Source organism: Nycticebus coucang, chromosome 3 (genome assembly GCF_027406575.1).
Source record: "Nycticebus coucang isolate mNycCou1 chromosome 3, mNycCou1.pri, whole genome shotgun sequence".
NCBI lineage: Eukaryota > Metazoa > Chordata > Mammalia > Primates > Lorisidae > Nycticebus > Nycticebus coucang.
Genome location: NC_069782.1, coordinates 11,789,459 through 11,812,483, shown reverse-complemented (window position 1 = coordinate 11,812,483; position 23,025 = coordinate 11,789,459). Strand labels below are relative to the sequence as shown.

General features: G+C 50.3%; 1 protein-coding gene across 2 annotated transcripts; it reads right to left on the bottom strand.

Annotated features, from left to right (window-relative positions):
- Positions 1–501: 501 nt before the first annotated feature.
- Positions 502–22,442, bottom strand: FOXRED2 (FAD dependent oxidoreductase domain containing 2). Of its 2 annotated transcripts, XM_053585341.1 has the most exons (10): positions 22,265–22,442; positions 21,263–21,811; positions 19,136–19,387; positions 18,761–19,030; positions 16,601–16,767; positions 10,840–11,005; positions 9,267–9,508; positions 7,235–7,405; positions 2,740–2,933; positions 502–2,611 (listed from the first exon to the last, which is right to left on the bottom strand). In XM_053585341.1, the coding sequence occupies exons 2-10, from the start codon at positions 21,808–21,810 to the stop codon at positions 2,555–2,557; spliced, it is 2,067 nt and encodes a 688-aa protein (XP_053441316.1). In that variant the 5' UTR covers position 21,811; positions 22,265–22,442; the 3' UTR covers positions 502–2,554. The 2 variants fall into 2 exon arrangements, with proteins under 2 accessions (XP_053441316.1, XP_053441315.1); XM_053585340.1 differs by having other exon boundaries at positions 502–2,933.
- Positions 22,443–23,025: the final 583 nt, after the last annotated feature.

Here is a 23,025-nt window from a genome sequence, read left to right as displayed (position 1 = left end):
TTGCTATCTTGATTTTACGAGCAAAGTATTCTCAGGAATTCAACCGTAAACAGCAACGGTACTTTCCCCTTGCATATCTCCTCAAAAATGCACCCCCCGCCTTAGGGTCCTTCTCCTAGTAATTTTCCAGAAACTAGCCCCCTCCCCGCCCTGCTAGGAACAGCCCTTAGTTACTTCCTCGTTTGAATGCTTATAAGCCCAGCTGAAAAATAAACTCTTCGGAGCTTGATCAGACTCTTGACTTGCTCTCAATTCTTTCGTGTCTCTTGTCCCCTCATTCGACTGACCCCTTTGTTTCCCAGGTCCCCATTGAATTCCCCGCGGGCCGGGGCAGTCACCTGTCTCCACCTCCCAAGTAGCTGGGACCACAGGCGCCCGCCTCAACGCCTGGCTATTTTTTGGTTGCAGCTGTCGTTGTTTGGCGGGCCCGGGCTAGATTCGAACCCGCCAGCTCAGGTGTATGTGGCTGGCGCCTTAGCTGCTTGAGCCACAGGCGCCGAGCCGATAAGAATTATTTAAAACTTAGACCTGGCTGGTGTTAAGGGGATTTTCTCATTTATTTTTATAGTTGCTTTATTTCTAAACTCCAACAACTGGCTATAACACACTGAACATTCAAGACATTTCACTGTCATTTTCTTTTTCCTGTTGGTAGGGCTTATTATTTATTTATTTAATTTTAATTATTTTATCTATTTATTTAAGACAGGGTCTCATTATGTTGCCCTCTGGAGAGTGCTGTGGTATCACAGCTCACAGCAATCTCCAACTCTTGGGCTTAAGCGATTCTCTTGTCTCAGCCTCCTGAGTAGCTGGGACTACAGGTGCCCACCAGAACACCCGACTTTTTTTTTTTCCTTGCAGTTGTCATTGTTGTTGTTTAGCAGGCCCAGGCTGGGTTGGAACCCGCCAGCCTCAGTGTATGTGGCCTACGCCCTAACCATTAAGCTATGGGCACCGAGCCTGGTAGGGCTTTTCTGCATCTGATTACTTTCTAATGATTTCAAATAACTCCAGAGACTGGTTTGAGATGGTAACACCTCCAAGAATGAAAAATCAGGTGACAGACTTTTTAAAGATTTTGCAGTGAGCACTTAGCTTGGGGCTTTCTCCAGAAGGGTGGGTAAACCAGTCTTATTTATAGTCAGGAAAGGAGCGAGACAGGGTAGCCTGTTGTTCCTTTCTTTCCTGCTTAACTACATCTGTTGCATGCTATTTTTTCAGTGTTGATGAATTGGTCACGTGATGTACTTGGATTAAATACATGGGCGGAAGTGTCTCATATATTTGCCCATCAACCTCACTTTGTAGCAGATTAACATTCTGTCTGCGATGCCAGATTGAATTAAATGCTTTTTTAAAGCTTGCAGTCTGACAAATCTTTACCCAGTCATCATATTCACTATATTTAAAAAATAAGCATCTGCAGTGCAATGGTGCAGCCTAAGGCTTATTTTCTAGGGAGCCATCTGCAAAGGGACAGCAGGGCCACATGGTTATGGGAGTTTGGATCTAGCCAAGAGTGATGTTCCCAGGAAAGGGCTTTGGATCCAGAAAACCCCTGTCCCTGGAATTCTGAGCAGATCCGTGAAGATCTAGTGGGGATCAGTGAGAAAGCAATCACCTGTGATCCTGGGCTTTGAAAAACTACCATGATTCTCTTAGGCACAAAAGCTTTCCCATGGCTTACTTGCTTATGAATCATGGGGAGTGCAGACTCCTGGTAAGGAAGGAAAATGAGAAGCTTGACCAGCTAAGGGAGCCAGGAGGCATTTATGAATGTCTCCTTGCACACAGGAGTGCTTGCAGCAGAAAGACAGCAGGCAGTTTATAAAACTTGACTGGGTATGTGGGGAGCAAGGCATAGTTCAGGACAGCAGAGGGCAGGGAAGGTAAGAGGCAGGACTAGAAGACAAGCGCTGAAGATTAGTCCGGGAGTGCCATCTGCAGGAGGGAGCAACTCAGATAAGATGGCTTGGCAGGAGCTGTCCTATCTCTGCCTGAAGACAGTCCCCTGGGCCTGTGGTGATAGGCTGGGATCCAATCCATAGCTAAGTCCAAACCCTGCAGAAAATGGGGCAGGGGTGGGTAAAATAGCAGGGGCAAGACTGTGACACAGGTGGGGCTTCCGGCTGTGGGGACCAAGTTACCCGACATCTCTGAGCTGGTGTCTTCAATATTCTGGGGGCCACAGTCCCACCTGCTTGTTATGGCTGTTGAGGAAATTAGAGCTTGCTCTAAAGTGCTTGCCACAGAACCTTCTGAAGATGAGGATGGGTTTCACCTGTGAGACACCCTGTGGGTGGGATCCAGGCCCATGTGCCGAGCAGTTTAGGAGGAGGAGCAGATGGGCACTTGAGATGAGAGAACTGAGGCCAGCCTGGTGCTCAGTGACAGTGGCGCTGGGGACAAGCCTGGCTATGAAAGGCAGCTCACAGGTGGGAGGGATGCCCTTCTGCTACCCTGACTGCTGGGTGCCACCCAGGGACCAGAAGACAAGGGAGAAGACCCCTGCATACCACATTCAGCCCCACCATCTGTGCTATGGTTGCAGTCACTGCGATGGTCTGAGCAGTCTTTGGTGATCATACATTAGTGGGAGCATGAGGTCCTGGGAAAGAGAAGGGATTATGTGCTGGGTGGCCACTGTGCCCACAGCCTGGCAGGAGACAGTTAGAGCTCCTCCTTATTGCTGTTGAGGGACTGGACTGGAGACCCTGGAGCCAGAGGGGCACCTACTGGCCCATGGTGGCCAGGCTTCTGGCTGCTGTCTTTCATGTGCCTGCCCAAGGCCGCATAGTCCCGGAGGAGTCGGCTGTCCACTCCATGCTGCCGAAGGCTCTCTGTACTTGCAAGCCCCTGCATTTTCAGGTACCCTTCTTGGCAAAAGGGTGGCAGCTTCTGGCGTGTCAGGGTGAACAGGAAACAGGATTCTACATGGAAACAAAAGAAGGAGAAAAATAGGTCAGGCTGGAAAGTGTGGGGAGGGTGAAGCAGGGGAGCTGCTAACGCCAGGGGCGGGGGGCTTCACTGGGGCCTAGCGCAGCATCCTATAGCCCTTGAAACTGAGAGCTGACCCCCCTGGGCATCTCTCGTCCAACCTGAGTAGGTCATGCAGGGATCATGACCCTCCATGATCAGAAACAAGAGGCTGCCTTGACATTTTGGAGGAATGAGGCAAACCACAGAAATGCCTCCGCTCCCACAGATCAGGCCCAGAACGGTGCTCTGCATGGTGCTGGCCTGGGGTGGGAGCTGAGTCCCTCATGAGCAGCCTTTTCTAGAAGTTGGCCTGGGGGCATCCAGAACCCAGTGGTCAATTCCACTGTGAGCACAGAGCTGCCTGCAAAGATTTATTCCCTCAACAAAATTTGAATCGCAAATACCGTGTGCAAAGTTCTGTTCTGAACACCTTGGGGGTAAAACAGGTTGTCCTCATCTATGGGACAGTGGAAAGCTGACATGTCAAACCTGGTTAATCACAAAGTAGCTGTGGATACTTGTAATTGAGAAATATGAAGAAACCACCAAAAGAAGCTATGAGAAGAGAGAAGGAACAACCCTAAGAGCTAGGAGTATCTGGGCAGTGCCTATGGCTCAAAGGAGTAGGGCGCTGGCCCCATATGCCGGAGGTGGCGGGTTCAAACCCAAAAGCTGTGCTATGGTGCAGTCACAGCCAAAAGCTGTGAAAAATAAAAATAAAAAAATTCAATTTCTGTGCTACAATGACATACATTAAAAAAAAAAAAAAAGAGCTAGGAGTATCTTCTGGGGAATGAGAATGAAGGTGGGGAAGGTGGGGAAAAAGGTCTATTATCCAAGAGTTGTGTGCCTTCGATTGAAAAAACAGAAGAGATGGCACAGGTATGGGCTCAGTCAGCTGAGAGAGACAGGAGGGGAAGACAGAATGTTCAGAAACTGGCTGGAGTCCTTTGTAACTCTGAGCAAGACTTCTGCCTCCCCAGGGCCTTTTTTTTTTTTTTTTTTTTTTTTTAGAGACAGAGTCTCACTTTATCACCCTTGGTAGAGTGCTGTGGTGTCACAGCTCATAGCAACTTCCAACTTCTAGGCTTAGGTGATTCTCTTGCCTCAGCCTCCTGAGTAGCTGGAACTACAGGCGCCTGCCACAATGTCCGGCTATTTTTTGTTGCAGTTTGGCCGGGGCCGGGTTTGAACCCACCACTTTTGGTATATGGGGCCGGCGTCCTACCCACTGAACAATAGGTGGGTTGGCCTCCCCCCAACCCCCGGGGCCTTTTATCTCAAGTAAAAGATGGGCACAGTATGGGGATGCTGTGAGTGGCCTGAAGGGTGCTCCACAAATATTCCTTCCTGCTTTATTTCTGACTCTTAGCACAGAGGTCTTGGCAGGACAGGCGGTGGCAATCTTGTCTGAGCAGGGAAGAGAGCAGATGCGGAGGGGGACAATAGGAAGGCAGCACGGTGTTGCTTGCCTTGTGGAGAGTCCAGGCCTGGCAGTTACCACCTTCTGATGATGTCACCCCACTACAGGCCCTAGGAGCACAGAAGCCCAGCAGAATCTGGAGCCAGCACCACAGCTGCCCACTGCTATGGGGTGAGGGGAAGCCACTCTGCCAGCTGTCTTCTGTTGGGAGGGTTCTTCTCAGTTCAAGACAGTGGCACATGTGGCTTCTACTGTTGAGCCGTATCTAGACAGTGAGAGACAAGAGGCTAACGTGCCTGGGATGAGCTACTGCTGGGACCCATAACCCATAACTCTGTTAGTGAGAATACACTCCCTAACACACATTGGCATTTTTATGTACTCCTGAAACCAAGAGAAACAGGCAGCTTTTTTGGAGCTGAGGACTTTAGATTTTATTTTTTTTAGGACTCTAGACTTTTAGCATATAATTTCATGTGAAAGTGTATGATCAAGGTTGATAGTGTGCAGACTGCTAGCACTTGACAGTTGCTTAGTTATTTTTGTGTGTTTTTTTTTTTTGAGACAGAGTCTCACTCCGTGCCCTGGTGTCATAGCTCACAGCAACCTCCAACTCTTGGTTCAACCAATCCTCTTGCCTCAGCCTCTTCAGTAGCTGGGACTACAGGTGCCCATCACAACGCCTGGCTAGTTTTTCTATTTTTAGTGGAGATGGGGTCTCGCTCTTGCTCAGGCTGGTCTCCAACTCCTGAGCTCAAGCAATCCATCCACATTGGCCTCCCAGAGTGTTAGGAGTGTAGGCATGAGCCACCACACCTGGCTAAACTGCTAAATCTTTACACTGAGTTTCTAATTTCTTATTTATTTATCTAGAAACAGGGTCTCACTGTGTTACCCAGTGGCTGGTTTTAAACTCCTGGCCACAAGTGATGCTTATGCCTCAGACTCCCAAGTAGCTGGGATTACAGGTGCATACCACTGTGGCCAGCTATTATACGATTCCTTTTTTTGTTTTTGAGACAGAGCCTCAAGCTATTAACCTGAGTAGAGTACCATGGCATCACAGCTCACAGCTATCTCCAACTACTGGGCTCAAGTGATTCTCCTGCCTCGGCCTCCCAAGTAGCTGGGACTACAGGCACCCACCACAATGCCTGGCTATTTTTTGGTGCAGCCATCATTGTTGTTTGGGGGGGCTCGGGCTGGATTTGAACCCGCTAGCTCAGGTGTATGTGGCTGGCACCTTAGCCACTTGAGCCATAGGTGCCGAGCCATATTATACAATTTATATTTTATTTCTAGAAGTTCTATTTGAATCTTCCTGAAAACTACACAGAATCATTTTGGGTATATGTGTATATATATATATATATTTTTTTTTTTTTTTTGAGACAGAGTCTCAAGCTATTGCCCTGGGTAGAGTGCCATGGCGTCACAGCTTACAGCAACCTCCAACTCCTGGGCTTAAGCCATTCTCTTGCCTCAGCCTCCCGGGTAGCTGGGACTACAGGCGCCCACCACAACGCCTGGCTAATCATCATTATATTTTTGATAATTTTTGTTATTTCTTTGACTATGTTAAGTTCTGTTTCCCTTATCTAAAATGCTTGTGATGGCTTAGCACCTGTAGCTCAGCGGCTAGGGCACCAGCCACACATATCGGAGCTGGCGGGTTTGAATCCAGCCCAGGTCTGCCAAACAACGACAACAACCAAAAAATAGCTGGGTGTTATGGCGGGTTCCTGTAGTCCCAGCTACTTGGGAGGCTGAGGCAAGAGAATCGCTTAAGCCTAAGAGTTTGAGGTTGCTGTGAGTTGTAATGCCACGGCACTCTACCCAGGGTGACATAGTGAAAATCTGTCTAAAAAAAAAAAAATATATATATATATATATATAATAAATAAATATAAAATATTTAAGCCCAGAAACATTTCTAATTTTGGATTTTTTCAGATTCTGGAATATCTGTATTATACATACTGATTGAACATCCTTAATCTGAAAATCTGAAATCCGAATTGCTCCAATGAACATTTCGTTTGAGTGTCATGTTGGTGCTTACGAAGTTGTGGATCTTGGAGCATTTCAAATTTTAAGTTTTCAGATTTGAGATGTATGACCTACCGTGGACACACTTTACATGTATCTGACCATTAGCCTGCAGTCTCTGTAGGTCTGATTCTATACCTGCTTGTTTAGCTGACACTCCCTCATGGTCATTTGTATCCTTATGTGTTAAGTGATTATTGATTGAGAGTTCATGTTCCTTGGAACTTTGTCTGTTTTTGAGGAATACTTGAGGTCTAGCTTTAAAATGTATTTCTGAAGATAAAATGTGCATTTGCTTCTCTGATTTCTGGCTACCACGATAGTATAAAGTTTGGCCCCAAATTTATGTAAGTGGGGCCTGGTGGTTGGAGATTTTCAGCGGAGATCTTTCCCCCCATTCTACATCTCCTCTGTTTCCCTCTTGGGAGTGTTTGCCTACTAGCTTACCACTGAGATCCAAGCTGCTTGAGGATCTTGAGCAGACCTCCCATTCTGCTCCAGCTTTGCCTTCCCAAGCCAAGGGCCAGTCAGCTAAATGCAGGTGCTGGGCTCCTGGTGACCTGCAGGTATCCCAGGCCCAGCAGTGGCCTGTGCTTTTTATAGTGTCTGGCCTCTGGGGAGTTCGATTATGTTCCTGCCAGTTCTTTAAAAAAGATGTATGATTCAGTATTTATAGGTGTGCTACACTGGGAGGGGGTTTCTGTGAACATCTAGCCCACCATGTTGCAGGAAACACAGTCTCGGGTTCGGATTCCTTTGTCCTTCAGGAACTTGGGTTACCTGCATAGAAGCTTCTTAAATCAGTGTCCAAGCAGTTCTCCAGGAAGCGCCTCAGAGGTAGAATGTGCCCAACTGGGGCGGTCCAGTCTGTCAAGAAGTCCTCCACAATGTGGTGGATGGCCGTGGGCCGAGGCAGTGGCCAGTGTGGGGGGCGGTATCTTACCTCCTCTTCTGTGGGGAGAGGAGAAGCCACGTCAGAGCGGTGAGGTTGGCCTTCCTGCCCTTGAGCCAACACCCCCAATTCCTCCCTCATTCGCAGTCCACTCCTGCACTGGGCTGTGGTTGGCTTGTTCAACAGCCATCTCCAAATATGTGGAAGGCTGATGTGAGGAAGAGGAACTAGCCTCGTCTCTTGTGGTCCAGGGCAGTACTAAGACTAGTAACTTGAAGTTGGTGTTTCTCTGAGACTCACACAGGTCTACCGTACTCCCTGAAAACTGGTCTTTCTGTGAGAAGGCTCAGAGCGGGCGGCGCCTGTGGCTCAGCGGGTAGGGCGCCGGTCCCACATGCCGGAGGTGGCGGGTTCAAAGCCAGCCCTGGCCAAATTAAAAAAAAAAAAAAAAAAAAAGGGTGGCGCCTGTGGCTCAGTGAGTAGGGCGCCAGCCCCATATGCCGAGGGTGGCGGGTTCAAACCCAGCCCCGGCCAAACTGCAACCAAAAAATAGCCGGGCGTTGTGGCGGGCGCCTGTAGTCCCAGCTGCTCGGGAGGCTGAGGCAAGAGAATCGCGTAAGCCCAAGAGTTAGAGGTTGCTGTGAGCCGTGTGACGCCACGGCACTCTACCCGAGGGCGGTACAGTGAGACTCTGTCTCTACAAAAAAAAATAAAAAAAAAAAATAAAACATTTTGGGCGGCGCCTGTGGCTCAGTCGGTAAGGCGCCAGCCCCACATACCGAGGGTGGCGGGTTCAAACCCGGCCCCGGCTGAACTGCAACCAAAAAATAGCTGGGCATGGTGGCGGGCTCCTGTCGTCCCAGCTACTCGGGAGGCTGAGGCAAGAGAATCGCTTAAGCCCAGGAGTTGGAAGTTGCTGTGAGCTGTGTGATGCCATGGCACTCTACCCAAAGGGCATAAAGTGACACTCTGTCTCTACAAAAAAAAAAAAAAAAAAAAAAAAAAAAAAGAAGGCTCAGAGCCTTGCCGTGAAGGGGTCTCAGAGCTCACGTAGTCCAGCTTCCCACTGGTGTGACCTCCCTTCTGTGGTGTCCCTGTCAGAGCATAAACCATGACTTGAGCATCCCTGTCCTGGGAAACTTGATTTTGGAGGTGACAGTTCTGCTGCTGAGCAGCTCCCCGTCCTAGCTGCTCCTTATGCCAAATGCAGACCCGCGTTCCTGTCGCTTCTGCCTTTGATCCCCCCTTTGCCCTTGGGAACAACTCCTATTAGGCCACCCTCTTCCACGTGACTGCCCTTCAAGTTCTGAGGCAGGAGCTGTGTCCCCAGGTTGGTCATTCAGCGGCAGCTACCCTGTGCCAGCACTGCGCTGCCGTTTTGTGGATACTGTCAGATTTCTCTTCACACGATATTACAAGAAGGTCCTGTTGTCATCCCCACTTTACAGATGAGGACGGTGAGGCTCAGAGAGGTTCACCGATAGCCCAGGGTCACACAGTGACACAAGGACATACCTAGGACTTTTACCCAGCTTCCCTGCACTGTGCTGACCAGCTCCAGTTCCTTCTAATGTTCAGTAGTCTGCAGATCCTCCCTCCCCACACCATGGTAGTCTCCTATGGAGACCCTGCAGAGGCACACTTACGACGTAGTAAGTGTTCCTCTTACTGGAAGACAGCACACCAATCCATGTGTGGCCTGTGCAGATCACAGCCTGTGCCAGAATCTGGAAATGGCATTTGTCATTCTCCCACCTTCTGTCCCTGCCTGGTCTCTAGGTAGAGTCCCCCCCCACCCCCGCCTCCTGTCAGCTGAGGGTATTGTATGGTTTAGTGGCAACAGCTCTATAGACAGTAGGGACAGAAGACCACCACCTCCAGGAAGCCTATGCTCAGGGAGAGGGACCAAGGTCAGCTCACCGGTGGGGAGCTGTCTGTAGTAGTAGATGACAGGGTGGAGGAAGTTAGACTGCCAGGCATCTTCTGTGTGCCCCACAGACCGGTCATAAAAAAAGACGTCCTTGTCGGGTCCAGAGAAATTTTTGCCATATTCCATGTTGATGACGAAGAGCCCGTGCTCTGCCTTCCTCCCGGTGAGGGTCTCCAACTGGGGCAGCGTGAGCATGGGCAGTTCCTCCAGGTACTCGAACGCCATGGCGTTCCTGGGGAGAACGGCAGCACAGGTTGGGGGGGCCTTGGTGCTGTGGCCAAGGTAAGAGTGTGGCACCTGATGCTGTGTGTATGTTTCTACCTCCCAGAAATGTCAATCGAGCAGCGTACAGATGCTTCACTCTAATACACTGTCACAGCTGGGCCCTCACTAATGCATGGGAGTGATGAAACTGTGTAACCTGAAATTGGTATTTGGGGAACAGTGTTCCAGGTGAAAAGAACAGCAACAGAAAAGCCCTAAGGAGGAAGCCATGCCTTGTATTTCAAGGAAGAGGAAGAGGCCAGCGAGGCTAAGCAGAGTGAATGGGCAAAGGGTAGGAGATCTGCAGGGGATGAGACAGGGAAGGTTGTACCTGCTGTGACAGCAACTGCAGGTTTCACCTGGATGGAGAAGGAAGCTGCTTGCCATGGGGGACACTGAGCAGAGACATGACCGGAGTGGCTCAGGTTTATAAGGACCACTCTAGCCACTATGTTGAGAACAGACTGTGGGCCAAAGATGGAAGGCAGCCAAGTTAGCACAGGGGAGGGATGTTGGTGATGGGCACCAAGGAGGCAGTGGTGGAGCCAGTGAGAACTGGTTAGATCCTAGATATAACTAGAACGCAGAGGGGACAGGACCAGTCCACAGTTTGAATGGAGGGTGTCATTCCAGAGAGGGGCACCAGAGAGGTGGTGATATGAGGTTTTCATGCTGAACAGGCCCCTGAACTTGGTGTACTGTGCAACTACCTGCCTTTGGGTGGCTTTGGGTCGGGCTGTTCCCCAGATCAGTTGTTCCTCTGCTGTTACATGCCATCTGTCCCGAGTGTCCTATGTCCCTCTGGGTTATGCACTGCTTCCTTCTCAGAAACTGTCCTCTGTGATCTGATGCTCATCCTGTGATTGGTGAGGATGTGACCAGAGTGGACCTGGCCTGAGGGAACTCAGACCCTGTGGGTTCTCTGTGGGTTCTCTCACAGTTCTCTCCTTTACCGATAATCTACTTTGGGCCAAATGTTTTCTGTGAGGGACCATTCCTCCTTCCTTCATTGCTGCAAGGTAGGTGTAATTATGCCCACTTTGCAGAAGAGGAGAGAAAGGCTCAGAAAGGCTAACTGACTTACCCAAGGTCATACAGTAATAAAGTGGTAAACCCTGGGGTCACCCTCAGGAATGTCTATCTGATGTAGAGCTTGTGGTGTTGATTTCACTGATCTTTCCCCCCAGAAAAGACTCCCTGCTCCCCCCCTGGAGGCTTCCGCTTGGGAGGAAATAGCTGGGTATCCCACACCTGGAATAGGCAGAGGGGGGAGAGGGACGGGTGGGAGGGGCTACTCACTCCTTTAGCAGGATGACATCCCCCAGTACACCAAACATCTGGTAGAGCCCAGAAGCCTCGTTCACACGCCGGATAATAGAGTTGGTCAGCTGTGTGATGGGGTGCTCGGTGGAGGGCCAGGTGATGCCATGGTGGCGGTGCTCCAGGAGCCGGTGGACAGCTCGCACTGAAATGGCCAGAGCAGGAATGGCAGGCTGCATGTTACCTTTGCTCACCAGGGGAGGTACAGGCCTCACTGAGTCCTTGGTACTCAACACACACTTGTTTGCATAATTCTGTGGGTGGTGAGCAAGTGAGGGAGGAGACCACAGAAGCCTTTAGAGCAGCACCAGTGGATGTTTCCTGGACAGGGCCAGGCAGTCCATATCCTCTGCTTTGTGTGCTATGTGATACGCAGTGACACTACTGATTCTACCCCTGGTATGAAAGCAGCCAAGGTGACAGAAAGCAGGGGGCACAGCTGGGTTTGGCCACAGGCCAGAGTCCATCCACCTTGCTTTAGGCTATCTGCATGAGTCCCCCACCCTCATCTCACAAAAGACTGTCAAACCAGACACAGGGGCTTCCTTGGAAATCTCTCCCCTTTCACAGGCCCTATTTCTATCAGAGTTACCCCTAGGGAAACTTTGATTGTGCCCTCTCTTTCCCAGCCTAAACCCAAACTGCCCTAAGTTCTGTCTTGAGACACTGTGTGTATCTGCATGGGGACAGCAAAGCCACTGCTATCTACAACAGTGAGCTGGTCCTCTGGATGCCCGTGGCTGCCGCACATGGCTGAGGGACCAGAACACCACACATAGGTCCCTGCTCTTCCAAAACTCATCAGCCAAATCCCCAAGTCCAATAAAGCCGAGGATGCACTCACACAGCTCACATGAAAGGAAATCCGATAATCATCTCAGGAGGAGATGCTCAGCCTCACCACAAGGCTGGCTTGCTGAGGAAAACTTTTTTTTTTAGACAAAGACTTACTATGTGACCCTCGGTAGAGTGCCGAGGCCTCACAGCAACCTCCAACTCTTGGGCTTAAGCGATTCTCTTGCCTCAGCCTCCCAGGAAGCTGGGACTACAGGTGCCTGCCACAGTGCACGGCTATTATTTTTTTGTTGCAGTTGTCATTGTTTAGCAGGGCCTGAGCTGGATTTGAACCCGCCAGCCTTGGTGTATGTAGCTGGCGCTGTAACCACTGTGCTACGGGCACCAGGCCAAGCCAGAGAAAAAGATTGTTAAAGTGAGTTTTGCAAAAGCTTTGGTAATTATACAGCTAGACAAGTGTGAGGAGCGTGGGGTAGACAAAGGAAACAATGTATGCAAACAAATATGCTCTGGAGCAGTGGTTTATGTGGAGAAGAGGCCATGAGCGAGACTGGAAGGTGGGCTGCTGCAGCCCTTGCAAAGCCATTGCTGCCCTGGAGCTGCTGAGTGGGGAAGGATGAGACTTTTTGTTTCAAGAAATATTATTTTGGCAGGTACCATGGTTGTTGGCTGGGAAGTCAGAGAGACTGTGACCCAGTGGCAGGAAGAGCAGTCAGGGGAGACAAAGTGGAGGTAGCCAGGGCAATGGGACAGCGATTTAGCAGGACAACAGGGCTACTGGTGTGCCCTGCCTCCCCGAAGCGGCAATCTGTACCACTATCTTTACCTTCTGCTATTCTTCTCTGTGTATTTTCTTGTTTTCCTTGGGGCTGTTTCTCACCTGAACAATGAGCAAGGTTCAGGCAGACCTTACTGTGCACATCCACACTGTCCCTCTCCCTGGCAGGGTCCTTATCATTCTATGAGCATAGCAATGGGTTGTTGCACACCTGGGACTATCCCCATGTGACTGAAGCTCAATGCTTAGGTATGAGCTTCAGAGTCAGGTATGGATTCAAATTCCAACTCTGCCATCCACTGGCTGGCTGACTTTGGAAAAGTTACTTAACTTCTCTGTGCTCCAGTTTCCTTACCTGGGAAACAGAGTTGAAATAGGACGGGGGGAGGATGGGTGGAGGGAGGGTGATTGGTGGGATTACACCCGTGGTGCATCTTACAAGGGTATATGTGAAACTTAGTAAATGTAGAATGTAAATGTCTTAACCCAATAACTAAGAAAATGCCAGGAAGGCTATGTTAACCAGTGTGATGAAAATGTGTCAAACGGTCTATAAAACCAGTGTATGGTGTAATGTACACAGCTATGATTTAATAATAATAATAAAAAAAGAAATAATAAAAAAAAATCGGTGTCATGGGCTATTAAGAAGATTACATATATGGGTGGCGCCTGTGGCTCAGTGAGTAGGGTGCCGGCCCCATATGCCGAGGGTGGCGGGTTCAAACCCAGCCCCGGCCAAACTGCAACAACAAAAAAAGCCGGGCGTTGCGGTGGGCGCCTGTAGTCCCAGCTGCTCGGGAGGCTGAGGCAAGAGAATCATGTAAGCCCAAGAGTTAGAGGTTGCTGTGAGCCGTGTGACGCCACGGCACTCTACCCGTGGGCGTAACAGTGAGATTCTGTCTCTACAAAAAAAAAAAAGAAGATTACATATGTGAGCTGGGGAGGAAGAACAGGGGCCTGAGGAGATGAGAGAGACAGAGCAACACCTACCAGGGCAGTGGTACAGCGAGGGCTAGAAATGACAACATGAACTCCCTACTAGGGACACACAGCGGAAGAGACACTCTTCACATTTCTGGGTGTGTTTGCATTTTTTTTTCTTTTGAGACAGAGGCTCACTCAGTCACCCTGGGGTAGAGTGCTGTGGCATTATAGCTCACAGCAACTTCAAACTCTTGGGCTTAAGCGATCCTCTTGCCTCAGCCTCCTGAGTAACTTGGACAATAGGCACCTGGCTATTTTTTAGAGATAGTGTCTCACTCTTGCTCAAGCTGGTCTCAAACTTCTGAGCTCAATCCACTTGCTTCAGACTCCCAGAATGCTAGGATTTACAGGCGTAAGCCACCACGCCCCACCCTGTATGTGGATTCAATCTTCAAATATTTTGGTTTACAGATGGTTAAAACCCTCTGCCCAGCTTCCTTCCCCAACATCACACATGGGGTATAAGAGAGATCATCTGGAAATCAATGACAAAGATTCTCTTTCCCAGCCAAACAGAAAGGGTAGTGAAATGCAAAAACCAGTTTTTTGTTTTTTTTTTTTTTGAAACAGAGTCTCAAGCTGTTGTCCTGGGTAGTGTGCCATGAAGTCACAGCTCATAGCAACCTCCAACTCTTGGGCTTAAGCAATTCTCTTGCCTCAGCCTCCTAAGTAGCTGGGACAACAGGCGCTTGCCACAATGCCCGACTATTTTTTTGGTTGTAGTTGTTTGGCAGGCCCAGGCTGGATTCGAACCTGCCATCTCTGGTGTATGTGGCTGGTGCCCTAGCTGCTTAGGCTACAGGCGCCAAGCTGCAAAAACCAGTATTAAGGCAATGGGAGGCATCATAGTAAATACAGAGATGTCAGGATGTGTGATGCAGGATCCTTATGGTTTTTATGGCAAAATTAATTGGCCCATAAAACACCCGCCATGCAATAAAGCACCCAAGGTGCCACCATCTGCAGTGGCTGTGAGGCTGCAGGTGGGATCTTTCATTGTTGCCCTACTGTTTCCAAAGGCAGGCACAGATTCAGCAGGGGTGGACAGCTGCTTTCCAGGGCTGCCAAAATTCATGCATGCATAATAAGAACAGCAGCTGGAGACTATCCTTCTCCAGCAACAGTCAGCCTGACGGCCAAATAGAACACTGCATTCCCGGCCGTAACCTGCACTCAGGAGGCGGAGGCACGCCCCTCCCCACACAGGGAAACAAGCCATGTGGAGTCTATGCGTACATTTGTCATGTCCTAGCTTTTATAGTGAAAGAAAAAAATGAAACCTACTTTTTAAGTAAAAAAGAAAAACAAAAGGATGTTAGAAAGAAAAGCGTATTTTGTTCTCTTCTTTGTGTTACTTTTTATTTCCTGAACTTTCTATAATGAACACGTATTATTTTATGGCCCAGTAGGGAAAGATGGGACTATATTAGAAAAAATAGGGTGGAGTTGAGTCTAATCGCTCTTCTCCACTGGGGGACCCTGTTGCAGTGATTCCTACACCTATCACCATGGCCCACCTTGAATCAAGTCTTAAAAAAAAAAGAAAAAAATATGAACATTGAATGTCTCGAGTGACAGATTACTTCCTTTATTGTCTGTATTTTCCCAAGGAAGTTGCCCTCGGTAGAGTGCTGTGGCATCACAGCTCACTGCAACCTCTAACTCTTGGGCTTAAGCGATTCTCTTGCCTCAGCCTCCCAAGTAGCTGGGACTTCAGGCGCCTGCCACAGTGCTTGGCTAGTTTTTTCTTTGTTGTTATTGTTATTGTTGTAGTTGTTATTGTTTGGCAGGCCCTGGCCAGGTTTGAACCCCCCAGCCCGGATACGTGTGGTCGGCGCCCTAGCGGCTGAGCTACAGGCATTGCCTATTTTCCCAAGTTTTGATGTTCAGCTGTAAGCTTATGATGGCTCCATTCTCTCAGATGGCCTCCCCATCTATACAGTACCTTTGACTGAGCTTCAACAAGCTCCACATCCTTTCCTGAAGGTTAATGATAGGAAAGGGAATGCCTGACATTATAGAATTCTCTGCAAGCTGAGAAAACCTTGTGGAAGATATCTTTTGACAAAGACCCTGGGACTTGCAGTTCAATTCCCACGGCAGTGAGGAAACTATCAAAACTCTGAGCCTCAGTTGTTTCTTCAGAAAAATGTGGATTTCACACCCACCTCCAAGGGCATTGGCAACATCACCGGGGTCATGTGTTCCCGGTGCTCAGAGCACTGAAGATAGGCAACCTTCGGGGATGCACTTCTCTCCCTTAAAATCACAAAGCCTCAATTTCAGGTTGGAGATTATTCTAATGCAATAAAAAGAATTATGTTCTTAAAAGATACATTAGTAGTTTATTTGCAAACATTCTCAAGTTAGCCCAAAATTTATACCCTTAGCACTAAGAGTTCTGAAAAAGAACTGATATAATCTGGCCGGGCATGGTGGCTCCTGCCTGTAATCCCAGCACTCTGGGAGGCTGAGGCGGGCAGATTGCCTGAGCTCATGAGTTTGAGAAAAGCCTGAGCTAGAGTGAGACCTTGTCTCTAAGAAAAAAAAAAATAGCCAGGCATTGTGGTGGGCGCCTGTAGTCCCAGCTACTCGGGAGGCGGAGGCAAGAGAATTGCTTGAGCCCAAGAGCTTGAGGTTGCTATGAGCTATGACTCTACCAGGGGCGACAAAGTGAGATTTTGTCTCAACAAAAAAAAGAAAACTGATATAATCCAGTACAATTTTTACTGAAATCTATCAGTATCCAAAGAGTGTGTGTGCGCCCAGGAACTGCCTCATTTAGTCCTGACGACAGTCCCATGATGGTGGAGAATTCACCTTGCATATATAGCTTCTATCTCTGTTGTTAGGAATGTCACAATAGGGGCTTAAAGCTTTACCTCTAAGACCACCCATCTGGGGAGGAACCCAGGTTAGTGTCCTTCCTGCTTGACGTTCTTCCCAATACAATTATGCAGGTAACACACCACCCCCAGATGTATCCACTTTTGCATTTTATCTGATACCTTTCTAGACATAGCCTCAGACCACTGTTCTACCCCAGATAGGGAATACGTGACAATCAACAACTGATTAACAATCTTTCGACGCTTCTGGAAATTTGGAGTGTGTTTACAAGCCCTGAGGATAGCAATGATGGTCCTGTCTGGGGACTGCAGGCCTCTCAGCTGGGCTCACCTGTGTATCGGAATCCGTGGATGAAGCCTCCGGCAGATTTCCTATAGTCCACTGAGTGACTGGCGGTACCAAGGATAAAGAGACCCCGGCTTCCTCTGGACTCGTAGTTAGCTCGTATAAGTGGGTATTTCATGTCCAGTGGATTCCCTGAGTTGAGTCTGAGAGACCTGTGTGGAAAGGGCTGTTAGTAAAAACAGCTGCTGTGTATGAAGTACTTATCCCAGGCCTGGGACTAAGTGGTTTAAATTCCTCATCACCATGAGCCTAGGAGGTGAGTGTAAGCATCTCCATGCAACAGATAAAGCAACTGAGGCTCAGGGCAAGGACATGGTGGGAAAGAGCCAGGGTCTAAGCCTGAGTCAAGGCTGGGTTCTGAACTAAGACCTGGTCTTGCTGTCACCTGATAGAAAAAGAAGGTCTGAACAGGCCTACCAACTTTTCCTTGTTCTCTTATGCCCTGGTCAGAAGACAAGTGAAAGAATGGGTGATTTTTTTTTTCTTCTTTAAAGAGACAGGGTCTTACTCTGTCACCCAGGCTGGAGTACAGCAGTGCAGTCATAGCTCACTGCTGCCTGTAACTCCTGGGGTAAAGTGATCCTCCTGGCTTGGCCATCTAAGCATCTGGGACTACAGATGCATGCCACCAAGCCTGGCTAATTACCAAAATTTGGTGGGGCCCAAATGTGGTGGCTCATGCCTATAATGCTAGCACTCTGGGAGGCAGAGGCGGGAGGATTCCTTGAGCTTAGGAGTTTGAGACCAGCTTGAACAAGAGAGAGAGAGCCCCCATCTCGATTAAAAATAGGAAAATAGCTGGGCACTGTGGCAGGCGTCTATAGTCCCAGCTACTCAGAAGGCTGAGGCAGGATTGCTTGAACCCAGGAGTTTGAGGTTTCTGTGAGTCTCACTATGTTTCCCCAGGCTGGTCCTGAACTCCTGACTTCAAGCAATCTTCCCACCTTGGCCTCCCAAAGCTCTGGGATTACAGGTGTGAGCTTGATATCAAAGCGTGATGGCTGCTTTTATTTATTGTATCTGTTTTTGAAGAATTTCAGATTAACTTGAGGGTACAAACCATGAGGTTATATAATGTACACATGATAGGTAAAATTCAGAGTTGTAGACCAGGGATAGTGGCTCATGCCTGTAATCCTAGCACTCTGGGAGGCCAAGTGGATGGATAGCTTGAGCTCAGGACCAACTTGAGCAACAGTGAGACGCTGTCTGAAAAAAAAATTCAGAGTTGTAGTTGTGTCCTATACCCTGGGAGTAGCACTTTCTTTTTTTTTTTTTTTTTTGAGACAGAGCCTCAAGCTGTGGCCCTGGGTAGACTGCTGTGGCATCACAGCTCACAGCAACCACTAACTCCCAGGCTCAAGCGATTCTCCTGCCTCGGCCTCCCAAGTAGCTGGGACTACAGGTGCCTGCCACAATGCCTGGCTATTTTTTTTTTTTTTTTTGTCACCCTTGGTAGAGTGCCATGGCGTCACACAGCTCACAGCAACCTCCAACTCCTGGGCTTAGGCGATTCTCTTGCCTCAGCCTCCCAAGCAGCTGGGACTTTTTTTTTTTTTTTTGGTTGCAGCTGTCATAGTTGTTTGGTGGGCCCGGGCTGGATTCGAACCTGCCAGCTCAGGTGTATGTGGCTGGTGTCTTAGCCGCCTGAGCCACAAGCACTAAGCCGGGAGTAGCACTTTCTTTATTATTATTCCTGACAATAACCATATGAGAAATAAATTATTAATCTTATGTTAGAGATGAAGAATCTGGGGCATAGCATGGTTAAAAGCTTCCCCAGAGTTCGCAGATTTGGTAAGTGAAGCAGCTCAGGCAGCCCTGGCACCTGTGCTCTGAGCTGCTGAGCTACCCTGCCTTCCAGCAAATTCACCTCCATACTCTGCCTGAGCCTGCTTTCCTGTCTCACAGGTGGAGGCTCCTGAAGCAGATGAAGACCTGCTAGTGTTGCCCAGGACAGAGGGCCTCAGGGCCACCTGGGACCCTCAGTAGATAGAGAACTTGTGTCCTGACAGGGAGGCCAGGCAGAACCCACAGGCCCTTAGGGTGCTGTCTTAAAAGCCCTGATGCTGGCCTACTGAATGGCCGCTCTCTTCCCCCCTGGAGGGGTCAGAAGGGATTTGCTCCTCTTTCATTTGGACTCACTTATTGAAAATGGAGAAGTCAAAGTTCCAGCCCAGGCAGCGGATAACCCGGTCATAGGCCACACGCATGGCAAAGTTGTCACTGTTGTCCTGGGGGAGGGTGATGGAGTCGGCACTCTGGCTGGTGTTGTTTTCCTCCAGGAAGAATTTCAAAGTGACACGAAACTTGCCTTCATGGTCCTTCAGGATGGCCAGATCTTTTAGGTCAGACTCGAGCAGCCCGTCCAGGGACTTCAGCTGGTAGGTGTCCAGCAGGCCATTGTTAATGGCCCTAGGGCCCAAAGAGAATCCAAGGAGTAAGGCTCAGAGTCCAGCTTGGGTCAGGGAAGGCTTTATGGGGCTTATGGTAGAGTACACAAGCAGAGTGGTGGCATACCTGAGGTCTCCAACGTAGTGGGTGGCCCAGGACAGCCGGACCCGGGAGCGGCTCAGCATGTGGACGAAGTTTGTGACACCCAAGATGTTCTCTGCTGTCTCAAAAGCTGAGTTCCCACGGCCCAGGATCAGCACATTCTGACCCACAAAGTCCTCAGGGTCCACGGACACAGACTCATAACCCTCCACATACTCAGAGCCAGGGAAGTTAACTTGGTTGGGGACTGACAAACCAGTGGCTACAAGAAGGACGCTGCAGGTGGGGACAGAGAAAAGATGGCTTAATTTCTTAGCTATAAGACCACTAAGTAGAAATCATTCTCTGGATCCACCCGACACACCCTCCTAAAAGAAAAGAGGACATTCATTTATTCATCTCTTTCCTGACTATCCCAGTGTACCCAAGGTATCTCACCCTTGCCTCTCACTGAGCTCGCAGTCCAGTGGTTTCACATTTTTCTCAGCCCTGTACTGGGCATGAATAATGCTCTCCCACTCGGATGAAGGCAACAGTATGAGAAATTGAGTAATTCACTTATCTTTGAACATAGCAATCAGATCAAGCATCATCCTTGGTGATGGACATGAATCCTACTGTTCTACTTTTCCCTTTACGACTTGTCCAGCAGATGCAAATATCTACTGAGCAGTAATTCTGTCCCAGGCCCTGTGCTAAGTGTATGTTTACATCATGTATTCCTCAAAGCAACCTTGAGTTGGTGTTACATGCCTGCTTTCCACGGTTCATGGCCAAAGCCCTATAGCTCCTCAGGGGAGCAGAGCCAGAATCTGAACACAGATAAGCCTTATTTCAAAGTCCTGCTCTTTATATTGGTGGGGATTATGACCCAGTGGTGGGCAGTTGGGCAGTGGGATCCTACCAGCCTGCAGAACAATTTGACCACCAGGTGGTGTAAAAAAAAAATTGGTCTTTGTTCTCTGACCCTTGTCTGCTCTACTCCACAGTAGCACAGCTGCCTAAAATGCAAGAGTACAAGTTGGCATAACCATTCTTTCCCCGGGCTGTTAACAGGCAAGGCCACAGCTGGGTCTTGGGTAATAGGCATGAGAAATGAACTCTGGCTGAGTGTCTGCCTGGAGCCAGGTGCCAGGCTACCAGCCAGGAAGGGAGAGGCAGTCTGGTGCAGCAGAAAGAACACAGGCTTTGGAGTCCAAAAAGGACCTCAAATCATAGCTCTATCACTTATTAGCTGTGTGACATAGCACCAGTTACTGAACTTCTGTGAGCCTTGGTTCTTTTCTTTTCTTTTCTTTTTTTTTTTTTGAGACAGAGCCTCAAGCTGTTGCCCTGGGTAGAGTGCCATGGCATCACAGCTCACAGCAACCTCCAAGTCCAGGGCTCAAGTGATTCTCCTGCTTCCGCCTCCCAAGTAGCTGGGACTACAGGCGCCTGCCACAACGCCCGGCTACTTTTTGGTTGCAGCTGTCATTGTTGTTTGGCGGGCTGGGCTGGATTCAAACCTGCCAGCTCAGGAGTATGTGGCTGGTGCCTTAGCTGCTTGAGCCACAAGCGCCGAGCCTGAGCCTCAGTTCTTCATCTGTTAAACGAGGTCAGTGAAGTTCTCCCACAAGGTCTCTGTGAAGATTAACCAAGTCTGGGGCTGTTTCCTAAGCCAAAGAAAGCTAAATCTGACACTGGAGGTATCACTTCTGGGGCCTCCCACACTGCTTCAGTTCTGAAATCCCAGGGGGGCCGTCTAACACATGCTGGACCCTTGACCCCTTGATTATACCTTGGGGAACACTAGTTCCAAGAGATGCTCTATGTAAAGGGTTTTGTGGGAACATAAGCTGGGTTCATGCTTAATACTTTACGCCATGCTGGAACATCACAGTGAAAATGAACATAGTAAAAGACTGAAAGTCCTGGGGTGAAGGGAAATTGTTAGTATTTTCCAAACATACATATTTGATGACAGTTTTTCTAAGATACCTTTGGGAAATGATGGCTGACTGAATCTCTTAGTACGGAATTTCAGTTGAGAGCAAGCAGTGGCAAAAATGCGTCGTTTTCCCCATTCCTCCCACACCTACTGGCCTGCAGGATGTGGGGTTTGCCTGGGAGAAGCTCCGGCTTGGGCAGGGGGCTGCGGCACCGGTGCCTTACCTGCACTGGTAAGCCTGGCCCTTCTGGTCAGTCAGGATAAAGTAGTGGCCATTCCAGGCCTGTTGATCTCTGTCCAGAGTGACGTGGGTAATGGTGGTGTTGTACAGCACGTGCAGCCCCAGCCTGTCTGTGAAGTCGCCCAGGTAGCGCACCATGTCGCGGGCATGGGGGAAATAGGCCCGCGAGTAGTGTCTGAAGAGCAGCCGGGGGTCGTGGCTGAGCAGAGAGTTCCAGTCGTGGCGGAGGTTGAACTCGGCATTGAGCTTGCCGGTGAACCGCTTGTTGATGCTGATGAGCTTATGGTGCCGGGGGTAGCGCATGAAGAAGCTGCCAGGGCCCGCTGCGCGTTCGAACACCGCGTAGTCGCGCCCAGCCCGCTGCAGGAAGTAGGCCATCTGCAAGCCCGCGGGCCCAGCGCCCAGGACGCAGTAGTCCCGGTGCGAGGGCGCCCAGGGCTTGGCGGGGCGCGCGGACAGCGCCGGGTGCAGGGCGATGGTAAGCAGCAGCCCCGGGGAACCCCACAGCGGGGCGGCGGCGGAGAGGCCCATCCTGCGGCAGACCAGAGGGTGAGGCCTCGCACCTGGACGGCGGGCGAGCCACAGCAACAGGCGGGAGCTTGCCTGAGCGCTCACCGCAGTCTGCAGCAGAGCCAGGACCAGAACCTACGGACCTCGGGGCTCATTTGCCCTAACTCCATCTCTCCCAGCAGGGCGCGGGGTGGGGGGTTCACAGGCGTCCCAAACCCCACCATCTCATCTCCTTTGGGGACCTCCCTTTCCTGAGGCGCCAAGTCCCTTCTTATTACCATGGTGACCGCCAACCTGGGGAAGGAGTGGGTGTTCTCCAATTTCCCCCCAATTCGAGGGATACCCAATTCTCCTAGCCACGCCCCCGCCCGCGGCCCGAGCCTGAAGGAGGTGTGGCCTGCATGCCTGGCCCCGCCCTGCCAGGTCCCGCGCTCCCCAGCCTCTCCCGCCACGTGACAAAGATGTCCCGGCACACCTGCTGCCCGCCCACCGCCGCCGCGCGCTCCGGAGCCGGCTGACTGCGCCTGCGCGGTACCCACGCCCGCGGCTCCGGCCTTCCCCGCTGCCGGCAGGCCCCTCGGCAGAGCTCGAGCCTCCTTGGTGCTCCGACCGTAGCCCGCAGCCGAGTGAGGCCGTGCTCGGCTCGTCGGCGCCCCAGCGGCGGCCCCGCCCCTCCAGCGCGGGCCAGGGGCGGGGGGCGGGTCACGTGCGCGGCGCGCGGCACGCCGGGACCTGCTGGCGGGCTTGGCTCCCGGCCCGGACGCGGGAGAGGTGCGCACGTGCTGCGGGTGCGGCCAGTGAGGCGGACGGAGGGGCCTGGGGTGGTGCGCTCCTGCGAGGTGGAGGTGCTGGAGGGCAGGTCGGGACCCGGCGTGGACCCTCCTTTTAAACTGTACCTCTCTGCGTGTGAGGGAGGGGAGCACATAATTTTTCGAGACAGCTCAGGTTTTACATTCCTCTATTTATGTAGCCAAACACTAACACTAGTTGGCCCACTCGGTTTTGTGGGACTGAAAACGAGGGTGGTGAAGCCAAGACAGATAAACTATTAATAACGAGTGTTTGCTACAGTGATTCAGTGTTTACTAAGTAACATACGCCACTGACTTGATCTTCCACCCCACCAGGAGTGGATGAGGGATACTGTTTCCAATAGTTGGTAGCTGACTGGTCAAATGGAGGCATGGGGTAAGTGATTTAAGAGCGTAGAAGAAATGGAGCCGAGGCTGGGCGAGG